This window comes from Littorina saxatilis, linkage group LG8 (genome assembly GCF_037325665.1).
Source record: "Littorina saxatilis isolate snail1 linkage group LG8, US_GU_Lsax_2.0, whole genome shotgun sequence".
Lineage (NCBI taxonomy): Eukaryota > Metazoa > Mollusca > Gastropoda > Littorinimorpha > Littorinidae > Littorina > Littorina saxatilis.
Genome location: NC_090252.1, coordinates 6,560,271 through 6,578,224, shown reverse-complemented (window position 1 = coordinate 6,578,224; position 17,954 = coordinate 6,560,271). Strand labels below are relative to the sequence as shown.

Sequence of the window (17,954 nt, the reverse complement as noted above, 5' to 3'; positions counted from 1 at the left end):
TTGGCGATTATCCACTGCCACCATGCACTCCAAAGGACATGATTTCTGTCAAAGGATCTGTGGATAAACTGTCCTTGGACTTGAAGCCAAAAACAGCAGATATATGGCTCCGAGTCAGAAATGGCGTCGACGGCCGAGATCGCTGGAATGCTTCGATCTCGGCTCATTTTTCAAAACACTCGTAAATAAAAATATGAAAAAATGTCAAAGATGCTGTTCTAAAACCAGCTCAGCATGTTTGGATGGGTCAAACAAAACGAGAAATGTTCGTTTTGTGTCCGAATTTGATCGACACTGTAACGAATCGGTCCTTCAAGTCGGTCATTTTTTGTGACATGGGCAGTGCGGTGCATTGGAAAATACGGCATTACGTACATTTGATTGGCCAAAATGACACAAAACCTGTTTCACAGAATCAGTAAGTCACTGGTGTCTCGACAGCGCGCGCTTTCGGTAATTTTGCGGCGATGTCAGACAATAACTAATTGTGGACACACACATTATCACTTGCAATGCCAGAGATTGAGTGAGAATTTTTGGCTTCTTCAAAGACAATAAGATTAAGGATCTTGTCTTCATTTTGTGCCAGGTGTTGAGTGACAAGCCTTCTTTATGTGCAAGGTGTTGAGTGACAATGTTTAGATTTTTCACAGACAACAAGTCCAGATGCTTTCAAGTTCATTTGTGCCAAGAGTTTAGAGAAGGTGTTTAGTGGCTTCAGTGACAGTAAGGATATAAGATCTGCATTGTGTGCCAGGGATTTGAGACTATGACTGCTAAGACACAACCATTTTTTTAATTGTCTGTCAGAGACAAAGTTTTAAAGTTTCAAATACATCCAAAGCAAAGGGATTTTTACAGTTGCCATTACAGACTTTGTGACTTGCCAATGCCTTCTTGTCAGTGCCATGGATTGATACAGCTTGCAGAAACGAGTGAGTCAACATATCTCTGTCTCCCTGTCCCTCTCTCTCCAAGTAATGTCATGTGGCTGCTTTGTACAAGTATATGATTGTCCATATTTTCAATGATCAGAAGACAGAACACTCTAGTCTAATGACTGTTCATTTGGTAAAAATATTAGTGGTACTAAACTCTACAGTCTATAAGCAGTAATTTTTCTAAAGTAAATTTAGTAAAACAGTAAGTATTGTACATTATTTTAGACACTGTGAATATAAGGTTTTTTTTAGGGTAATATTGCCGTTTATGCATGTTTTTGGTCATTAATTTGTTCATAATGCTTCAGCTTCAGGGGGCACTGCCCCCTGAACCCCCGCCAGGGCGTTGCCCCTGGACCCCACTGGGGGCATTCGGCGGCCCCCAGACCCCCGCCACTTTTCCTCTTTTTTTAAAATTTTTTGTTTGCATCCCTGAACAACAACAATCTTTTTAGGAGGATTGAGTAGAGTTCATAACTTCACATGAATTCTGGTTGTGAAGTTATGTGCTTCCCTTCACATACTCATTCTTTATTTGAGCAGCACCCAGATCTAGTTGTATAATGAGATTTGTTGCATGTTATACCAGTTTTAAAAATCATCACTCACTGAAAGAAAAGAATACCTTTTTATGGGGACTAAGATTAAAGTAACACATGTGGCTGTAGCTCAATAATTAATTCATTTTGGTCACTTGTACAAATAATCTCATAAACGTCCTTTAAAGTTGATAGAAGGAGGATTGGCTACAGTATTCGAACACAGAAAAAAATTGTTGGTACGATATTTTCGAGAAAAAGAATTCGTAGGCCTAAACATTATTCAACAAGGCCTTTGGCGTAATCGTCACCGGAAGTCAAGGGAACTCCCTACTTCCGCCACTACTGCCGCTATCAATTGACAAGTACAACATCACTATGTCGTCGCCATCGGTAAGTTTCAAAGGCCGTGCAATAACTTTTCGCCCCTAACTTAAGTCTATTTAGATTTGGGATCCAAAAGTGTTCTACATTATCAAGAAGAAGAAGAACTGGAAGCAATCTGTCGACATGAGAGTGACAGAGTGAGAGTCATTCATGTCACTACCGCAAAAACCGCCCCACTCGCATTTTCTGAGTTTGACGGTAAGAGTAAGCATACTCGTAGATCTTGATAATTATAAAGGGTAACAGCCTTCATGAACTTTGGAGCATAGGCTGTATGCCTCTTAGCTTCTTTTTGCTTTCGATGGGTTGCTTCTAGATCTGTCGTAATCCCTGTAGCACTACATCAATCATTCAATGTACTTGTGGACTTTTGCTCAGAACATGTAAACAGCATAAAGTACTCGGTTGGTTTTTAATTTTCTATTATTCCTTGGTCATCACTTGTTTGATGGATGATGCCCTCCTTCCCTCTTTGCTCCCTCTAGAATCATGTGCAAAGAATGTGACAGAAGAAGACTTTGACTGTCTAGCAGTCCTAACCTAAGTATTTCTCTCATAACCCCACCCATACCCCCAGGTGTGTTCTCATATACATTAGTTTGATGAGAAAATTTGCTAGTAAAAACTGGTTTGGCACTCACAGATGACAAAAAGAGTGGAGAGCTTACCAGATGTATTTCTACATGCTGAAGATACAACTAATTTATTATTGTTGATTTCAGACAAGCCGGAGTGATCATGAAACAGACTCACCTGCACCCCACAGAGGGAGAGGAAGGAGGAGAGGAAGGGGAGGGGGAAGAGGAGGTGGTCAGCCTCAAGAACAAGATCAGGTGTGTTTTCATGTCCATTACTTTGAGAACATTTGCTATTTTGGCTCTAATAGATGAGACTGAAGAGCTTACAATTAATTATATGAAAATTAGTTCTACATGCTGAAGATACAACTATTTTATTATTGTTGATTTCAGACAAGCCGGAGTGATCATGAAACAGACTCGCCTGCACCCCACAGAGGGAGAGGAAGGAGGAGAGGAAGGGGAGGGGGAAGAGGAGGTGGTCAGCCTCAAGAACAAGATCAGGTGTGTTTTCATGTCCATTAGTTTGAGAACATTTGCTATTTTGGCTCTAATAGATGAGACTGAAGAGCTTACAATTAATTATATGAAAATTAGTTCTACATGCTGAAGATACAACTATTTTATTATTGTTGATTTCAGACAAGCCGGAGTGATCATGAAACAGACTCGCCTGCACCCCACAGAGGGAGAGGGAGGAGGAGAGGAAGGGGAGGGGGAAGAGGAGGTGGTCAGCCTCAAGAACAAGATCAGGTGTGTTTTCATGTGTACATTACAGTGAAATCTGTGGTATCCATACTGGTCTTATCCAAATACCCTGTGATATACAACTGGGGAATTACCCAAATACGTATTACTTAGTCTGAATCTGACCTGTGGTATCCAACTACCTGTGGTATCCAACTCTTTTTGTCTGGGCCCCTTCGTTGTTGGATACCACAGGTTTCGCTATAGTTTGAGGAGAAAATGTGCTAGTTTGGCACACATAGATGAGAGAATTGGAGAAGTTACCATTAGATGTAAATTAGTTCTTCATGTTGAAGACACAAATGTTTTATTAATGCTGTTTTCAGACATGTTCCACAAGTAACGAAAGAGGAGGAGACAGGGGGAGAGGAAGGAGGAGAGGAGGACGAGGGGCGACAGCACAGCAGCGGGGCTCTTCAAGTGGCAGGGGGAGAGGTGGTCGAGGGAGGTGGGATGTGGCCGGCATCCCCACTGCGCAGCAGCACAGGAATAACTTGCAGGTGTGTTTTTAATTAATTTGACATTATTATGAGGAGATATGAATAGCAAAGTCTTTCGCATGTATACACAGATAATGATAACAGCACACATGTTTCATTTTAAAACATGTTTGTTGTCTTTACATTATTACAGACTCAGATCCAACAGCTGGATATTGCACAACTGCGACAACTGGCCCTCGACCTGGCTGTTGCACAACCAGGTCTTGTTTTTGACATGCTTGGTAAGTAACTTCTGCTTTATGGTGTTCTGATATAAGTTTGCTCTTGTCATTATTGTGGTATTTTGTGTGAGCTCTCTATGTAGTATTTTGTTTCTGCATTCTGCTGAAAGTATTTTTTCAATGGTTTTGTTGTTGTTGTATACAAAAAACAAAACAAAAAAAATATATTTACATCCATGGTGCATTATTGATTTTTTTTACTTTGACATTGGTAATCATAAAATATGTATCATAAATTAAGAAATAAAAATGCTTTCTGTTGAAAACAGCCGATCAGTCGTCTGTGCCAACACCTGCACCATCACCAGACCATGCAGCCTGGCCGGACTGGTGTGTGTGCCGACATTGTCGGCACATGCCCACACCTGCAGAACGGATCTGCTGCCAGCGCCGCACTCAGTGCATATCAAGAATGCCTGTACGTATGCCCATTTTTTATATAAAAAAGTATTTATTAAAAAAATATTTACATGAAAAAAAAGATAAACACAGTCATGGTCAGATTGTGTACTTGTGCAGGGTAATATAGTTGTATGTAATGATATACAGTGGAACCTGCTAGTACTCATACTATAGTGGACTCTATTATTGTGATTTTCCACTTATAATGAAGAGGGTTTTTTTCCCCCTTGGGTTCTCTCTGTTAGACAAAAATCTAAACTGTAATAGCAAATTTCTTTTAGTGAACGACTTTCCTCTTCCCTTGAAGTTCACATTGGTATGTAGTCCTTGGAGTCCAATTATTATTATTTATTTATTTTTGTATTTCTTATTTTTGTATTTGAAAAAAAATGAAATTTGGATATTTACAACGCGCTTTATCTTTGCTGTGTAGGAAACTAAAAGCGCGGCAAAGGTCGCACTTTACCAGGCGCCCCACTCAAGGCCCAACAGGGATTCGAACCCGGGTCAATGTGATGTGTTGTTACTTTGATGATTACAATTATTATTTCTTTTTTCTTTTGCAGGAGATGAACATCATTTTACATCCGTTCGTGCTACACCTGAGCAGGAGGCAGCGGGTGGACATTTTGGTGTTTGCGGAAGAGGGAGGCGAAGCCGCCTCCAATCGCCATGCTGCCTATCGCCAGTTTGTTTTCTGGCAGCATGGTCGTTTGGGGGCTGGTAACAGGAGGGCTATCCCTTCATGTTGTGTGTGGGCCATTCGGGATACTTACCCCAGTCCCAACAATGTTTATACAGGATACATTCCAGCGCGCTTGCAGTAGATGGGGTAATTGCTCTTGAATACCGACACACAACATGGAGGGATATTTTTCGTCTGTCTCTTCCTCAAGCACCAAAATGTCCTGAGGACTTGGACATGTTTGACTTTTAGTTTTCAAATTTTTAATTGCCTCTCTGTATGGTTGTAACAGCTGTTTGATTGTTTCCATGGGTTTTTGCACACATTACTTTTTGAGTGCAAGAAAAATATTACAGAAACATTTTGTCTTGAAAATGAGAATGTTATTTTGGTTGACTAGAAAATTATGTTAAAATGGTTTCTTCAGCTGAGCTGTTTGTTTTGTACAAGTTTGTGTTCATTTACTTTGTATGTACTAGTATGACTCCACAAGTTAATTTTAATAAATGTATATTTGACCAACAACAAAACAAGTTCATGTGCCAGCAGTGACACAATGTCATATCATGTAAATTATGCTGTCAGATTTTGAAATTGTGTAATTCTGAATACAGAATCTGAATCACTTCCACTTTTTGTAATGGGTTCAGAAAAAGAAACATGATGTTATTGTTTTTAAATTTATATCACACAACAAACACACAATAGTCTTTAGTCATTTTCAAAGTGGTGTACATCCCTTTATCTGCAGACAACAAACAGTTTCTGTCTTTGTTTTTTGTTTTTTTCTTTTCTTTCAGCAGACATACTGTTGCACAATTACCACACCACAACGCACTCATAAAAACAAATGAACAGACAGACAAATATCAAGTATCGTTACCACCATTATTCTCATATTGTTTCCAGGTAAACATGTACAAAAGCCAACTAAACAGATATGCTAAGTCACGCTTGCAGCCACACATAATAAGAATATACTAACACATGTTGTACAAACCCTCAGTCTCTCTCGCACACACATTAGTATCATGAATAAACAATTATTGTACACAAGCAATATTTTCAACTAAACAAGAAAAGAAAAAAAAAACATGATCACCATGTCACAACCACTCCCTCAGTCCCTGCATTGAGAGGTGGGTTGTCGCTGACATTCCTTTAATTATAATGGGAGGTACATTTTCAGCCGAACATTCCAACATGCTCAATTATAATATGTGTTGCAATGTGAGTTTCTTGTGCCTGCAGCCATTCTATGCCGCCTGAATCTAGCCTGTGAAGCAAAATGTAGTCTAAGGCAATTGATATCAATTTGAAGTGAAAATCATACAACACAGTCTCAACTAAAATGATACAGCTTTGGAAACTATTGATAAATGCTTTTCTTGCAAATTTAGTCTGCCAATGTATAATCACAAAGTTATTACTATTTTTCAAAGTTATTATTAAAATCATTATTCGCCAATGTATACAAGAGCCTCCCATCTATATTGGTGAAATAGCGCAATTTAGGGTCCATGATAAGGCAGCAGATTAAATTAAAAAACTAAACACAGCCATGCCATAGAACTATGCGGGTCTATGCATTTTTACTGGTTACCCACACATACAAACATTGCTGTCTTGAAAAGGGCCTTTCAAAAGTCCACTGGTGTCATATTGTTGTACCTCTCCACATGTCAAAAACAACTGTAACAGAACCGCAGACAAAAAGGGAGGTAATAATTATCCCACTTGACACTCTTTCCTTATGTTCTGCCTCCTTTTGGGCTACTACCAGCTCAACTGCTACCGTCATTCAGGTAAAACGAGATTTTTTCTGTGCAACAAGTTCACTAGTTGGAGGTGGGGAGGTTGCTGCCAGGTGTGTTGACAGTCTCCTTGGGTCCTCTTGTGCCAGAGGTTTTTTCCTGTGCAGTGGCAACGGGTCTTGTAGTCTCATCTCCATGATTCGCAGCTTCAGGGCTGGAATGTGGTGGTAGGTCTTTGGGACCTTCACAGGGAATACCGACCAGCGGCCGGTTTTCTTATTGAAGCATCTGTGATACCTATCAACATAGAACAAGAACAATTATGACTAAAATGCTTGACACTAACCCTTGTAATGGCCTTGAATGTCATAATATAACTAAACATGCCAAGGACATGATCATACATCTAGAACTTGAAGCCTGAATTTACATGTTTGGCCTGTGAAAAAAACAAACAACAAAAACATTGCATTGAGTGTGTTTCAATACATGTACTTACTTCTTTCTGCCATCCTTTGAAGTCGCCAAGGGTCGACCAGCATGAGTGTTGTGGTCCATGGCTGCCAACAGAATCCTGGCTTCATAAACCGGAGGTGTGTACGCAAACCTTTTGCCCGCATACATCAACAAATGTTGGTGAAACACCTCCAGGGGGCATGTGCTCCTGTATGTAAAAAGAAAGTATTATATATAATGGTAGAAGTGAACACGCTTATCATTAAATATTTTACAGTGATGTTCTGCTGATACTGTAGCGATAGGTTTTCTTGTTTATTTACCTCACTGTATGATATAAATCAACCCTGTTACAGCGAAATTCTTATATTCACTATAACAGAGTTCCACTGTATAATGTTGGCCAGCACACATCAGTATGAGCACTACAACTCCTGATTTTTACATCGAGTATTAGTAATTACAAAACCACACAAACAAGTTCATACTTGTTGCACCCACATAATCTCCTTTCATGCACACTGTAAACAGTTCCCTGATTTCTCCCTCAATAGTGAGTAATAATAATCTTCTAACCTGTTTGTGATGACCAACTCTGCTTTCTGGATCAGAGTCTGGTCTAAGACCACAGAGGCGAGCTGTTTCACTAGGGCACGGTCTTCCTGAGGATCAAGCCAGGCCCTCCCATCCTCCCTTTCCCCGCCCAGGTCTTCATGGTCGCAGCACCAGGCACCAGCATCCCAAGAATGTATGTTGCAAACATGTTGCAAAACTCCTCGCCACATACCCTGGAATGGAACAGACACATTCAGAAAACTATACATGCCTGATTTTTTTCAAACTATTGAAATTAGTGCATAATTGTGATTGACGTGCTATTATTATTTGTAAATGAAACCGTACAAATAACCAAACAAGACAATGACCAAACAGGTTACCATGAACTTTGTCTTGGTGTCAGCCTTCTGGCAGCAGAACCAAAAGTGGTTCACTATCGAAGGGATCCACTTTTGCAGCTTGCGACCTTTACTGCCTGCAGCAATCTAAGAAGAAAATGCAAATGTAAAATGTAAAGATACACACACAAACAAACCAAAGAAAACATGAGAAAACCAATAAAGCATTCACAATATTTCAAAATTGTATCAAACTATAACACAATTACAACATACGTACCTTGGCTAGCTTCTTGCCAATATTTTTGGCAACATGCCACACATCAAGGGAATGTTTTTTTCCGATCGCCTCTTTTTGACAAAACAAAGAACAAAATATATTCATTTGCAATATCAAATATTTGGTGCATACATTTTTAAAATGTTTGCTAAAATGACCAGCCCAAATTAAATGAAAAGGGCTTAGCAATGCACACATAATACAATGAACAACAGCTGCTAAAGAGACAATAATGGTGACACACTCTAAACTGTATCCCCAAAGTGGGCAAGAGGTATATTATCTTGAAATTAAGCATTCTAACTCACTGCACTGTCCATCCAGATGGGACTGATGTATGTATAGATAATAAATGTTGCATAATAAATTACCGCTAACATATAATTGACTGTTAATCACACACACACACACAAAGGGGGGAAAAGAGGAAACAGAACATACTCATATCTGCAGCTATTCCCACATGGGCATCAGTGACGACCTCATCAACAGTGGTGTCCACCCGTTCACCTTCAAGCACTACCTCATCCAGTGCCCTCTTAAATCCAACCCTTTCCATGTTCGTGGATTTTCGCTGTGTTTCCCGTTTGTCCACACACTGGACAGAGAGAATCTTTGTGGTCTCAGCCTCCATAAGAGTGTAGCTGCAGTACTGTGCGCAATGACCTATTTGAAAATTCAATGCACCATTAAAAAGTAACCATTTATGATGAAACCTGCAAACAATATTCTCTGACCGGACATCAAAATTGCAAGGCTTTTCTAAGCTCAGTTGTTTGTTAACATGGTTACGAGAACACAGGCAAGCCAATTACTCAAGCGCCTAGACTATATCATTCTACATGATGGTAAATAGCACATTCTAATATTCCAATGACTATGTAAAATTGGGGACATGGTATATATTGGGTCATTGAATAATGCAGGTCTGCAATAATCGTACTGACCTGGTGAATCATTGCGTCCATCTCCTGCACACACACACACACAAAAATGGAATGACATAACAAAATAAATGTTCAATAAAAAGTGCTCTGCCGTCACTTGACAACAGGAAGTCAATTTCAGTGGGTTACATGAAAATGTAACTTTTTCTTTCAGTCTATTTCTCAAAAGCAAGCACGCCTTGATACAATGTCCAAAATTGAATATTATGTCCTGCATCACATCATGTTTTGCTTTTGAGAAATAAAATAGAAAATATAAAGTTGATTTTAGACATTCATTTCAATATTATTGTGGGGTTGGGGGGGTGGGGGGTGGGGTTGGGTTAAGTCTACAGCATTGGATACATTATATTTCTGAAATGGCACAACAGTGACAAAGGGGTCAAACATAAATCACAAAAGAACAACAAACACTCACCCAGAACAACCAAATTTTGCTCTGCCAATGAGTCGAAGATGGCTCGTTGGTGGTCCTTCCATGTGTCCTTCACAGCCTTTATGATAAATGGAAAACAAAGTTATATATCTATATTCTTGTGAGTTGGGACAGTCACTGAGGGACACACAAAGCAAGAATTTTGCCTCACAGACTAGACTATGTCAACTGTTCTAGACAACAACAAAAAATGCCATACTTGTTACAAAACATCTGAATACATAACGAGAATGGGTTGCTTTTAGTTTCTAAACATCATTTGTAACTAGGGTGGCCGGTTGGTTCTGTGGTGAACACGATTCCCCAGGGATACAGCAACCCGGGTTCAAATCCCCGTTGGGCCGTGAGTAGGGCGCCTGTATAGTGCAACCTTTGCCGCGCTTTGAGTTTGCTAGAGATAAAGATAGAGATCAATAATAATAATAATAATAATAATGGACATTTATATAGCGCGTTTCTAGACAATCTACTCATAGCGCTTTACAATATTTAAACAGGTAAAAACAAACATGCATAGATATTAACACAAACTGGCAGGCAAACATAAACAACACAACTATCAATATCCAAATTCCATTTTCTTTCCATTTTATACACACACATTATAAATTATTTTTTAACTGTTTTTTAATTACCTGCACCACATAATGTTTCTGGACAGCCTGGTGGAAGGTAGCACCAGGAAAGGGCAGGTTCAGCACCTTCGCCCACAACGCCAGCTTGGCATAATTATTTCCACTTAGGAGGATACATGTGCTGACTAGAAAATCACCACAGTGAATTTTGTTGGGCAGGGTGGGCTGGGCACACCATGTGTGGCTCACATGGCCTTTCACACATTCCTGAAATTCACAGATCAGATTTGAAAAAAACAAAAATGCAAATGACTTTATAAAAATTCAATGTGTCACTGTCAGTAGGATTACTAGGAACATATACATGTACAAACATAATGAGTTGATGAAGCCTAAGTGCATTCTGAAATCTGAACCATCATGCCACATTTAGTGCTGTTAGACTTAGTAGTGTCCAAGATAAATTCAACATTTTAGTTTTTAACGAATGAACGGCCAGACGGACAGATGAACCAGGTGAGTACATAGACTGACTTTTGCTTCGCATGTGAGTAAAAAATAAAATGTTCTCACCCATCTGAGGTACAGTGCTGAGCCTGTGAAGCCCTCCTTCACGGCAGGAACATGCTCACACCCAGCAGTGGAGCATTTCCTGATGCTCACAGCAGCCAGTGCCTTTAGTTGGTGGACAAATGCTAGGCACAGTGTGCTGTTGCAAATGTCCTGGCACTGGTCTGCTGTGGCTATCCTGGTGATGCCTGGTCCTAACTCCACCTCCTCCGCAGTGTCAGCATCACCTGTCTCTTCGTCCTCCTGCTGGCCGTACGCCACCTCCTCAAAGGCCACCTCGTCTGCCTCCTTGGCATACTTTTCATCCCTGACACATAGGAATAAATAAAAAATAATAATAACATTCAGTGTGCAATACAGTCTGATGTAGATTAGACTTCCCTAGAAGAATGAAACCATTTTAATCATTTTACAACATAAATGTATAAATTCATGTATACATTACATACAAATGAAATAGATTAGAATTTGTTTTATTCTTACAAAAGCAACACATTAATAAGAAATGCAAAACATACACATCCATGGTGAGAAAAAAACTGGCGTCTTGAGATTCCAGCTCGATATCATCGACATCAAAGTCGCTGTCATCACCATCTAAATCACCATCACAGGTTAAATCACTGAATTCAACAGTGATGCTGCACAAGAGAGACATTGAAAACAAAGTTAGCATCACTCAAAATAATAATGTAAGTTGTCAACTGACAAACAAGAAAAAATGTGCCTGCAGTGCCAATCTATAATACTACTACATGTATCTCCGAAAACATAAAAAATCATCAAATGACCTTTATTATCAGAATATTCTCATTGTTTGTGTGTGTGTCTTGTTTTTCATCATTATTATTTTCACATGGTTCTTTACAAATTAGCTTTTTTAATAATACTACACTTACTTGAGAGGGTTGACAAAGGAGCGGTCAATGTTCTGCCTGTAAACATAAAAATGGTAATTATAATGTATTAAAACATGCAAACAAGAACTAGATGTACTGGGTAAATCAAAACACCCCTCAACAGTATCCAGTTTCTGTTGACATTACATTTCATTATCTTGAAAAAACAAGAAGTAATAATTGGTATAACTAAACCAGCAACCAACTCAACAATCAACAATAGTAGACACTAATGACTGCCGTCATTGTAAACTGAGGTAACCGGCTGGTGTTGATCTCTGGCCGACAGTTTGCCAACTCAACTCAAATGCAGATAACAAACAATGACAAGCTTACCGTTTTGACCTCATCCCTTTCCCTTCTTTGGCAGGCTGATCAGTCCTATAATTGAAAAAAAAAGTTATTTATAAATATGATTTGACTATTTAACACACCTTGAATCAATCGATAATGTGAACCCACTGGCACTTGTGGAGACGATTTAAAGTTTAGCATTTAGAACTTTGTAAATAGATAGCGGTTTTTGATTTAAACAAGACAGTTATTTGTGCAAGGGAGACAATATACAACCGGTGTAACCAGCCAACCAAAATCAACACTGCACCATGTTCAGTAAATGCACTCACTTTTCAATCTCAAGTTCTGGCTCCTCCTCGAATGGCTCCACACCTGATAAAGGTGTACTGAAAAATGTCAAACAATCAACTCTGACCATCACCTGATTAAAATGTGTTTAAATGCATGAAACTAGCAAACTGACAAACTGAACAAAATCTGAAACCAATCTTCCCAACATTTCTTTTTTAAGTTTTTGTGAACCCCATTTACTGTCAATAAACGGTCTATGAGTATGAGTATCAATTTACAAAGTACATATATATATTTACCACGGCTTGGACGAACTAGGGACAGAGGAGAGGTCGGGGGTGGTGCTGACTTTCGCTTGCTGCAGGAGCTGCCCTGGGGTGGAAGTTTTCTGCGGAGGCTGTTTAGCAAAGTCTGGTCTCTGCACAGCTCTGTTGAATAAGAACAAAAACAAAATCCATGCACTTTGAAATAAATTCGGTTCCTACATTCACTACACCCAGCTGAGCAAATTGGTAAATGTATCAGAGCTCTGTGTAAAGCTGACTTTCACAATGTATCAATTGACACTGACCTGCTTTCAATATCCCAAGTAGAACATCCTGGTTGAGGGTCAGTCAATGCGGCCTCTTGAATCTGTTGATAGCTAAAAGTAAAACATAAAAATAAGTCAGAAGTCAATACAGCGCTAATTGACTGAAAAAAAAAATGAAACGAATGTTCATCTATAATTATCAGTTTACAAAATACATTTACCACGGCTTGGACGAACTAGGGACAGAGGAGAGGTCGGGGGTGGTGCTGACTTTTGCTTGCTGCAGGAGCTGCCCTGGGGTGGAAGTTTTCTGCGGAGGCTGTTTAGCAAAGTCTGGTCTCTGCACAGCTCTGTTGAATAAGAACAAAAACAAAATCCATGCACTTTGAAATAAATTCGGTTCCTACATTCACTACACCCAGCTGAGCAAATTGGTAAATGTACATCAGAGCTCTGTGTGAAGCTGACTTTCACAATGTATCAATTGACACTGACCTGCTTTCAATATCCCAAGTAGAACATCCTGGTTGAGGGTCAGTCAATGCGGCCTCTTGAGTTCGTTCGTACCTAAAACAGAAAAAGAAGTACAGTAGTCAAGAAAGCACTGATTGACTGGAAACAACACTTTGGTTTTGAAACGAATGTTCGTCACACTGTCACTGTAAATTATTATTTGAAAACATGGTACTCAAAGAGAAAACAAAACAAGCAAATGACAAGAACAAAGGAGGAATTTGAATTGAATTTAAACGATACTTACGCGTCCATGAGGATTCTAGAAAGTTCCGTGTCTGCTTTTGATCTGTTGTGAGGTTTCAACAAATGAGGTGTCTTGGCAAACACCTGTCCTCGGAGGGCCCCCCATCGTTCGAATTGGCTGGTCAAACAAACTTTCAATTTCTCCCTCAGCTTTTTCTTTTTTTTCTTGGCCGAAGCCGTGCTTGCAACTCTGGCAACAGGCACAGCAGGTGGTGTAGGAGGCAAACATACTTTTGGAGGCATAGATCGAAGACGATCTTTCACATCTTGAGAAGCCATCTTTGTTTGTAGGGGAAATCCGTTTCCGGTAAATGTTCTAAACATAGAATCGCCTCGCTATACACTGTCACGTGACTGTTCTAAAAATATCACGGCGAAGGGTATGGGTTTATTTCGAAACTATCTTCAATTATTGATTTCTGACAAACTACAAAGATTTGAATAGCCCCAGTTGGTAGAACACCTAATTTTTATACGCTGCAACAGCTGAAAAAGCCTTAAACCTATGGGTTGAGCTCAATGGGAGTCTTTAACGAATGAACGGCCAGACGGACAGATGAACCAGGTGAGTACATAGACTGACTTTTGCTTCGCATGTGAGTAAAAAATAAAATGTTCTCACCCATCTGAGGTACAGTGCTGAGCCTGTGAAGCCCTCCTTCACGGCAGGAACATGCTCACACCCAGCAGTGGAGCATTTCCTGATGCTCACAGCAGCCAGTGCCTTTAGTTGGTGGACAAATGCTAGGCACAGTGTGCTGTTGCAAATGTCCTGGCACTGGTCTGCTGTGGCTATCCTGGTGATGCCTGGTCCTAACTCCACCTCCTCCGCAGTGTCAGCATCACCTGTCTCTTCGTCCTCCTGCTGGCCGTACGCCACCTCCTCAAAGGCCACCTCGTCTGCCTCCTTGGCATACTTTTCATCCCTGACACATAGGAATAAATAAAAAATAATAATAACATTCAGTGTGCAATACAGTCTGATGTAGATTAGACTTCCCTAGAAGAATGAAACCATTTTAATCATTTTACAACATAAATGTATAAATTCATGTATACATTACATACAAATGAAATAGATTAGAATTTGTTTTATTCTTACAAAAGCAACACATTAATAAGAAATGCAAAACATACACATCCATGGTGAGAAAAAAACTGGCGTCTTGAGATTCCAGCTCGATATCATCGACATCAAAGTCGCTGTCATCACCATCTAAATCACCATCACAGGTTAAATCACTGAATTCAACAGTGATGCTGCACAAGAGAGACATTGAAAACAAAGTTAGCATCACTCAAAATAATAATGTAAGTTGTCAACTGACAAACAAGAAAAAATGTGCCTGCAGTGCCAATCTATAATACTACTACATGTATCTCCGAAAACATAAAAAATCATCAAATGACCTTTATTATCAGAATATTCTCATTGTTTGTGTGTGTGTCTTGTTTTTCATCATTATTATTTTCACATGGTTCTTTACAAATTAGCTTTTTTAATAATACTACACTTACTTGAGAGGGTTGACAAAGGAGCGGTCAATGTTCTGCCTGTAAACATAAAAATGGTAATTATAATGTATTAAAACATGCAAACAAGAACTAGATGTACTGGGTAAATCAAAACACCCCTCAACAGTATCCAGTTTCTGTTGACATTACATTTCATTATCTTGAAAAAACAAGAAGTAATAATTGGTATAACTAAACCAGCAACCAACTCAACAATCAACAATAGTAGACACTAATGACTGCCGTCATTGTAAACTGAGGTAACCGGCTGGTGTTGATCTCTGGCCGACAGTTTGCCAACTCAACTCAAATGCAGATAACAAACAATGACAAGCTTACCGTTTTGACCTCATCCCTTTCCCTTCTTTGGCAGGCTGATCAGTCCTATAATTGAAAAAAAAAGTTATTTATAAATATGATTTGACTATTTAACACACCTTGAATCAATCGATAATGTGAACCCACTGGCACTTGTGGAGACGATTTAAAGTTTAGCATTTAGAACTTTGTAAATAGATAGCGGTTTTTGATTTAAACAAGACAGTTATTTGTGCAAGGGAGACAATATACAACCGGTGTAACCAGCCAACCAAAATCAACACTGCACCATGTTCAGTAAATGCACTCACTTTTCAATCTCAAGTTCTGGCTCCTCCTCGAATGGCTCCACACCTGATAAAGGTGTACTGAAAAATGTCAAACAATCAACTCTGACCATCACCTGATTAAAATGTGTTTAAATGCATGAAACTAGCAAACTGACAAACTGAACAAAATCTGAAACCAATCTTCCCAACATTTCTTTTTTAAGTTTTTGTGAACCCCATTTACTGTCAATAAACGGTCTATGAGTATGAGTATCAATTTACAAAGTACATATATATATTTACCACGGCTTGGACGAACTAGGGACAGAGGAGAGGTCGGGGGTGGTGCTGACTTTCGCTTGCTGCAGGAGCTGCCCTGGGGTGGAAGTTTTCTGCGGAGGCTGTTTAGCAAAGTCTGGTCTCTGCACAGCTCTGTTGAATAAGAACAAAAACAAAATCCATGCACTTTGAAATAAATTCGGTTCCTACATTCACTACACCCAGCTGAGCAAATTGGTAAATGTATCAGAGCTCTGTGTAAAGCTGACTTTCACAATGTATCAATTGACACTGACCTGCTTTCAATATCCCAAGTAGAACATCCTGGTTGAGGGTCAGTCAATGCGGCCTCTTGAATCTGTTGATAGCTAAAAGTAAAACATAAAAATAAGTCAGAAGTCAATACAGCGCTAATTGACTGAAAAAAAAAATGAAACGAATGTTCATCTATAATTATCAGTTTACAAAATACATTTACCACGGCTTGGACGAACTAGGGACAGAGGAGAGGTCGGGGGTGGTGCTGACTTTTGCTTGCTGCAGGAGCTGCCCTGGGGTGGAAGTTTTCTGCGGAGGCTGTTTAGCAAAGTCTGGTCTCTGCACAGCTCTGTTGAATAAGAACAAAAACAAAATCCATGCACTTTGAAATAAATTCGGTTCCTACATTCACTACACCCAGCTGAGCAAATTGGTAAATGTACATCAGAGCTCTGTGTGAAGCTGACTTTCACAATGTATCAATTGACACTGACCTGCTTTCAATATCCCAAGTAGAACATCCTGGTTGAGGGTCAGTCAATGCGGCCTCTTGAGTTCGTTCGTACCTAAAACAGAAAAAGAAGTACAGTAGTCAAGAAAGCACTGATTGACTGGAAACAACACTTTGGTTTTGAAACGAATGTTCGTCACACTGTCACTGTAAATTATTATTTGAAAACATGGTACTCAAAGAGAAAACAAAACAAGCAAATGACAAGAACAAAGGAGGAATTTGAATTGAATTTAAACGATACTTACGCGTCCATGAGGATTCTAGAAAGTTCCGTGTCTGCTTTTGATCTGTTGTGAGGTTTCAACAAATGAGGTGTCTTGGCAAACACCTGTCCTCGGAGGGCCCCCCATCGTTCGAATTGGCTGGTCAAACAAACTTTCAATTTCTCCCTCAGCTTTTTCTTTTTTTTCTTGGCCGAAGCCGTGCTTGCAACTCTGGCAACAGGCACAGCAGGTGGTGTAGGAGGCAAACATACTTTTGGAGGCATAGATCGAAGACGATCTTTCACATCTTGAGAAGCCATCTTTGTTTGTAGGGGAAATCCGTTTCCGGTAAATGTTCTAAACATAGAATCGCCTCGCTATACACTGTCACGTGACTGTTCTAAAAATATCACGGCGAAGGGTATGGGTTTATTTCGAAACTATCTTCAATTATTGATTTCTGACAAACTACAAAGATTTGAATAGCCCCAGTTGGTAGAACACCTAATTTTTATACGCTGCAACAGCTGAAAAAGCCTTAAACCTATGGGTTGAGCTCAATGGGAGTCTTTAAGAAGAGTTCATAACTTCACATAAATTCTACTGGTTGTGGTGTTAAGTACTTGTATACTCTATTCTTTTTTTTTTCAAGAAGCACTCACATTAAGTTGTTTGCTAATATTCATTGTATTTTAGGCTTGTTTAAGGCATCATCACTTGGTAAAAAGGATAAAACATTTACTTTTTGGATTAACAGGAGTTCATAACTTTACGCAAATTCTTGGTGGGAAGTTACAAGCTTGTTCACTGGGTTCTACCTCACTGCATCAGTACCAATGATCAGTCAGTTAGGTATTTGTTTGTTTGTTTATTTGTTGCTTAACGTCCAGCCGACTACGCAGA

General features: G+C 39.5%; 3 protein-coding genes and 1 long non-coding RNA gene across 4 annotated transcripts in view; 1 reads left to right on the top strand and 3 right to left on the bottom strand.

Moving 5' to 3' along the window:
• The window catches only part of LOC138972661 (uncharacterized), a 392,401-nt gene that overhangs the window by 265,453 nt on the left and 108,994 nt on the right, over window positions 1–17,954 (bottom strand). The gene's annotated exons all lie outside the window — the stretch shown is intronic.
• LOC138972632 (uncharacterized) lies at window positions 3,089–5,662 on the top strand. The gene is made up of 5 exons (XM_070345281.1): window positions 3,089–3,198; window positions 3,519–3,692; window positions 3,826–3,916; window positions 4,186–4,334; window positions 4,885–5,662. Exons 1-5 carry the CDS (start codon window positions 3,104–3,106, stop codon window positions 4,889–4,891), a joined length of 516 nt encoding a protein of 171 aa, XP_070201382.1. The 5' UTR covers window positions 3,089–3,103; the 3' UTR covers window positions 4,892–5,662.
• On the bottom strand, window positions 5,873–14,171 carry LOC138972630 (uncharacterized). The gene is made up of 19 exons (XM_070345279.1): window positions 13,697–14,171; window positions 13,432–13,503; window positions 13,158–13,286; window positions 12,976–13,047; window positions 12,704–12,832; window positions 12,443–12,499; window positions 12,153–12,197; window positions 11,817–11,852; window positions 11,436–11,558; window positions 10,921–11,224; window positions 10,408–10,614; window positions 9,755–9,830; window positions 9,337–9,360; window positions 8,831–9,055; window positions 8,390–8,460; window positions 8,152–8,256; window positions 7,790–8,001; window positions 7,257–7,421; window positions 5,873–7,054 (listed from the first exon to the last, which is right to left on the bottom strand). Exons 1-19 carry the CDS (start codon window positions 14,017–14,019, stop codon window positions 6,805–6,807), a joined length of 2,625 nt encoding a protein of 874 aa, XP_070201380.1. The 5' UTR covers window positions 14,020–14,171; the 3' UTR covers window positions 5,873–6,804.
• LOC138972631 (uncharacterized) lies at window positions 13,810–17,625 on the bottom strand. The gene is made up of 10 exons (XM_070345280.1): window positions 17,094–17,625; window positions 16,829–16,900; window positions 16,555–16,683; window positions 16,373–16,444; window positions 16,101–16,229; window positions 15,840–15,896; window positions 15,550–15,594; window positions 15,214–15,249; window positions 14,833–14,955; window positions 13,810–14,621 (listed from the first exon to the last, which is right to left on the bottom strand). The coding sequence occupies exons 1-10, from the start codon at window positions 17,414–17,416 to the stop codon at window positions 14,225–14,227; spliced, it is 1,383 nt and encodes a 460-aa protein (XP_070201381.1). The 5' UTR covers window positions 17,417–17,625; the 3' UTR covers window positions 13,810–14,224.

Excerpts from the sequence above, each read along its gene's own strand:
- LOC138972632 (XM_070345281.1), top strand. The coding sequence starts at position 3,104 with ATGAAACAGACTCGCCTGCACCCCACAGAGGGAGAGGGAGGAGGAGAG. Across the intron at positions 3,693-3,825 it reads AGCACAGGAATAACTTGCAG|ACTCAGATCCAACAGCTGGA; the intron begins GTGTGTTTTTAA and ends ACATTATTACAG. Across the intron at positions 3,917-4,185 it reads TCTTGTTTTTGACATGCTTG|CCGATCAGTCGTCTGTGCCA; the intron begins GTAAGTAACTTC and ends TGTTGAAAACAG.
- LOC138972630 (XM_070345279.1), bottom strand. The coding sequence starts at position 14,019 with ATGTTTAGAACATTTACCGGAAACGGATTTCCCCTACAAACAAAGATG. Across the intron at positions 12,500-12,703 it reads CCTAGTTCGTCCAAGCCGTG|TACACCTTTATCAGGTGTGG; the intron begins GTAAATATATAT and ends GACATTTTTCAG. Across the intron at positions 11,853-12,152 it reads AAAGGGATGAGGTCAAAACG|GCAGAACATTGACCGCTCCT; the intron begins GTAAGCTTGTCA and ends TTATGTTTACAG.
- LOC138972631 (XM_070345280.1), bottom strand. The coding sequence starts at position 17,416 with ATGTTTAGAACATTTACCGGAAACGGATTTCCCCTACAAACAAAGATG. Across the intron at positions 15,897-16,100 it reads CCTAGTTCGTCCAAGCCGTG|TACACCTTTATCAGGTGTGG; the intron begins GTAAATATATAT and ends GACATTTTTCAG. Across the intron at positions 14,622-14,832 it reads TTTTTTCTCACCATGGATGT|GGATGAAAAGTATGCCAAGG; the intron begins GTATGTTTTGCA and ends CCTATGTGTCAG.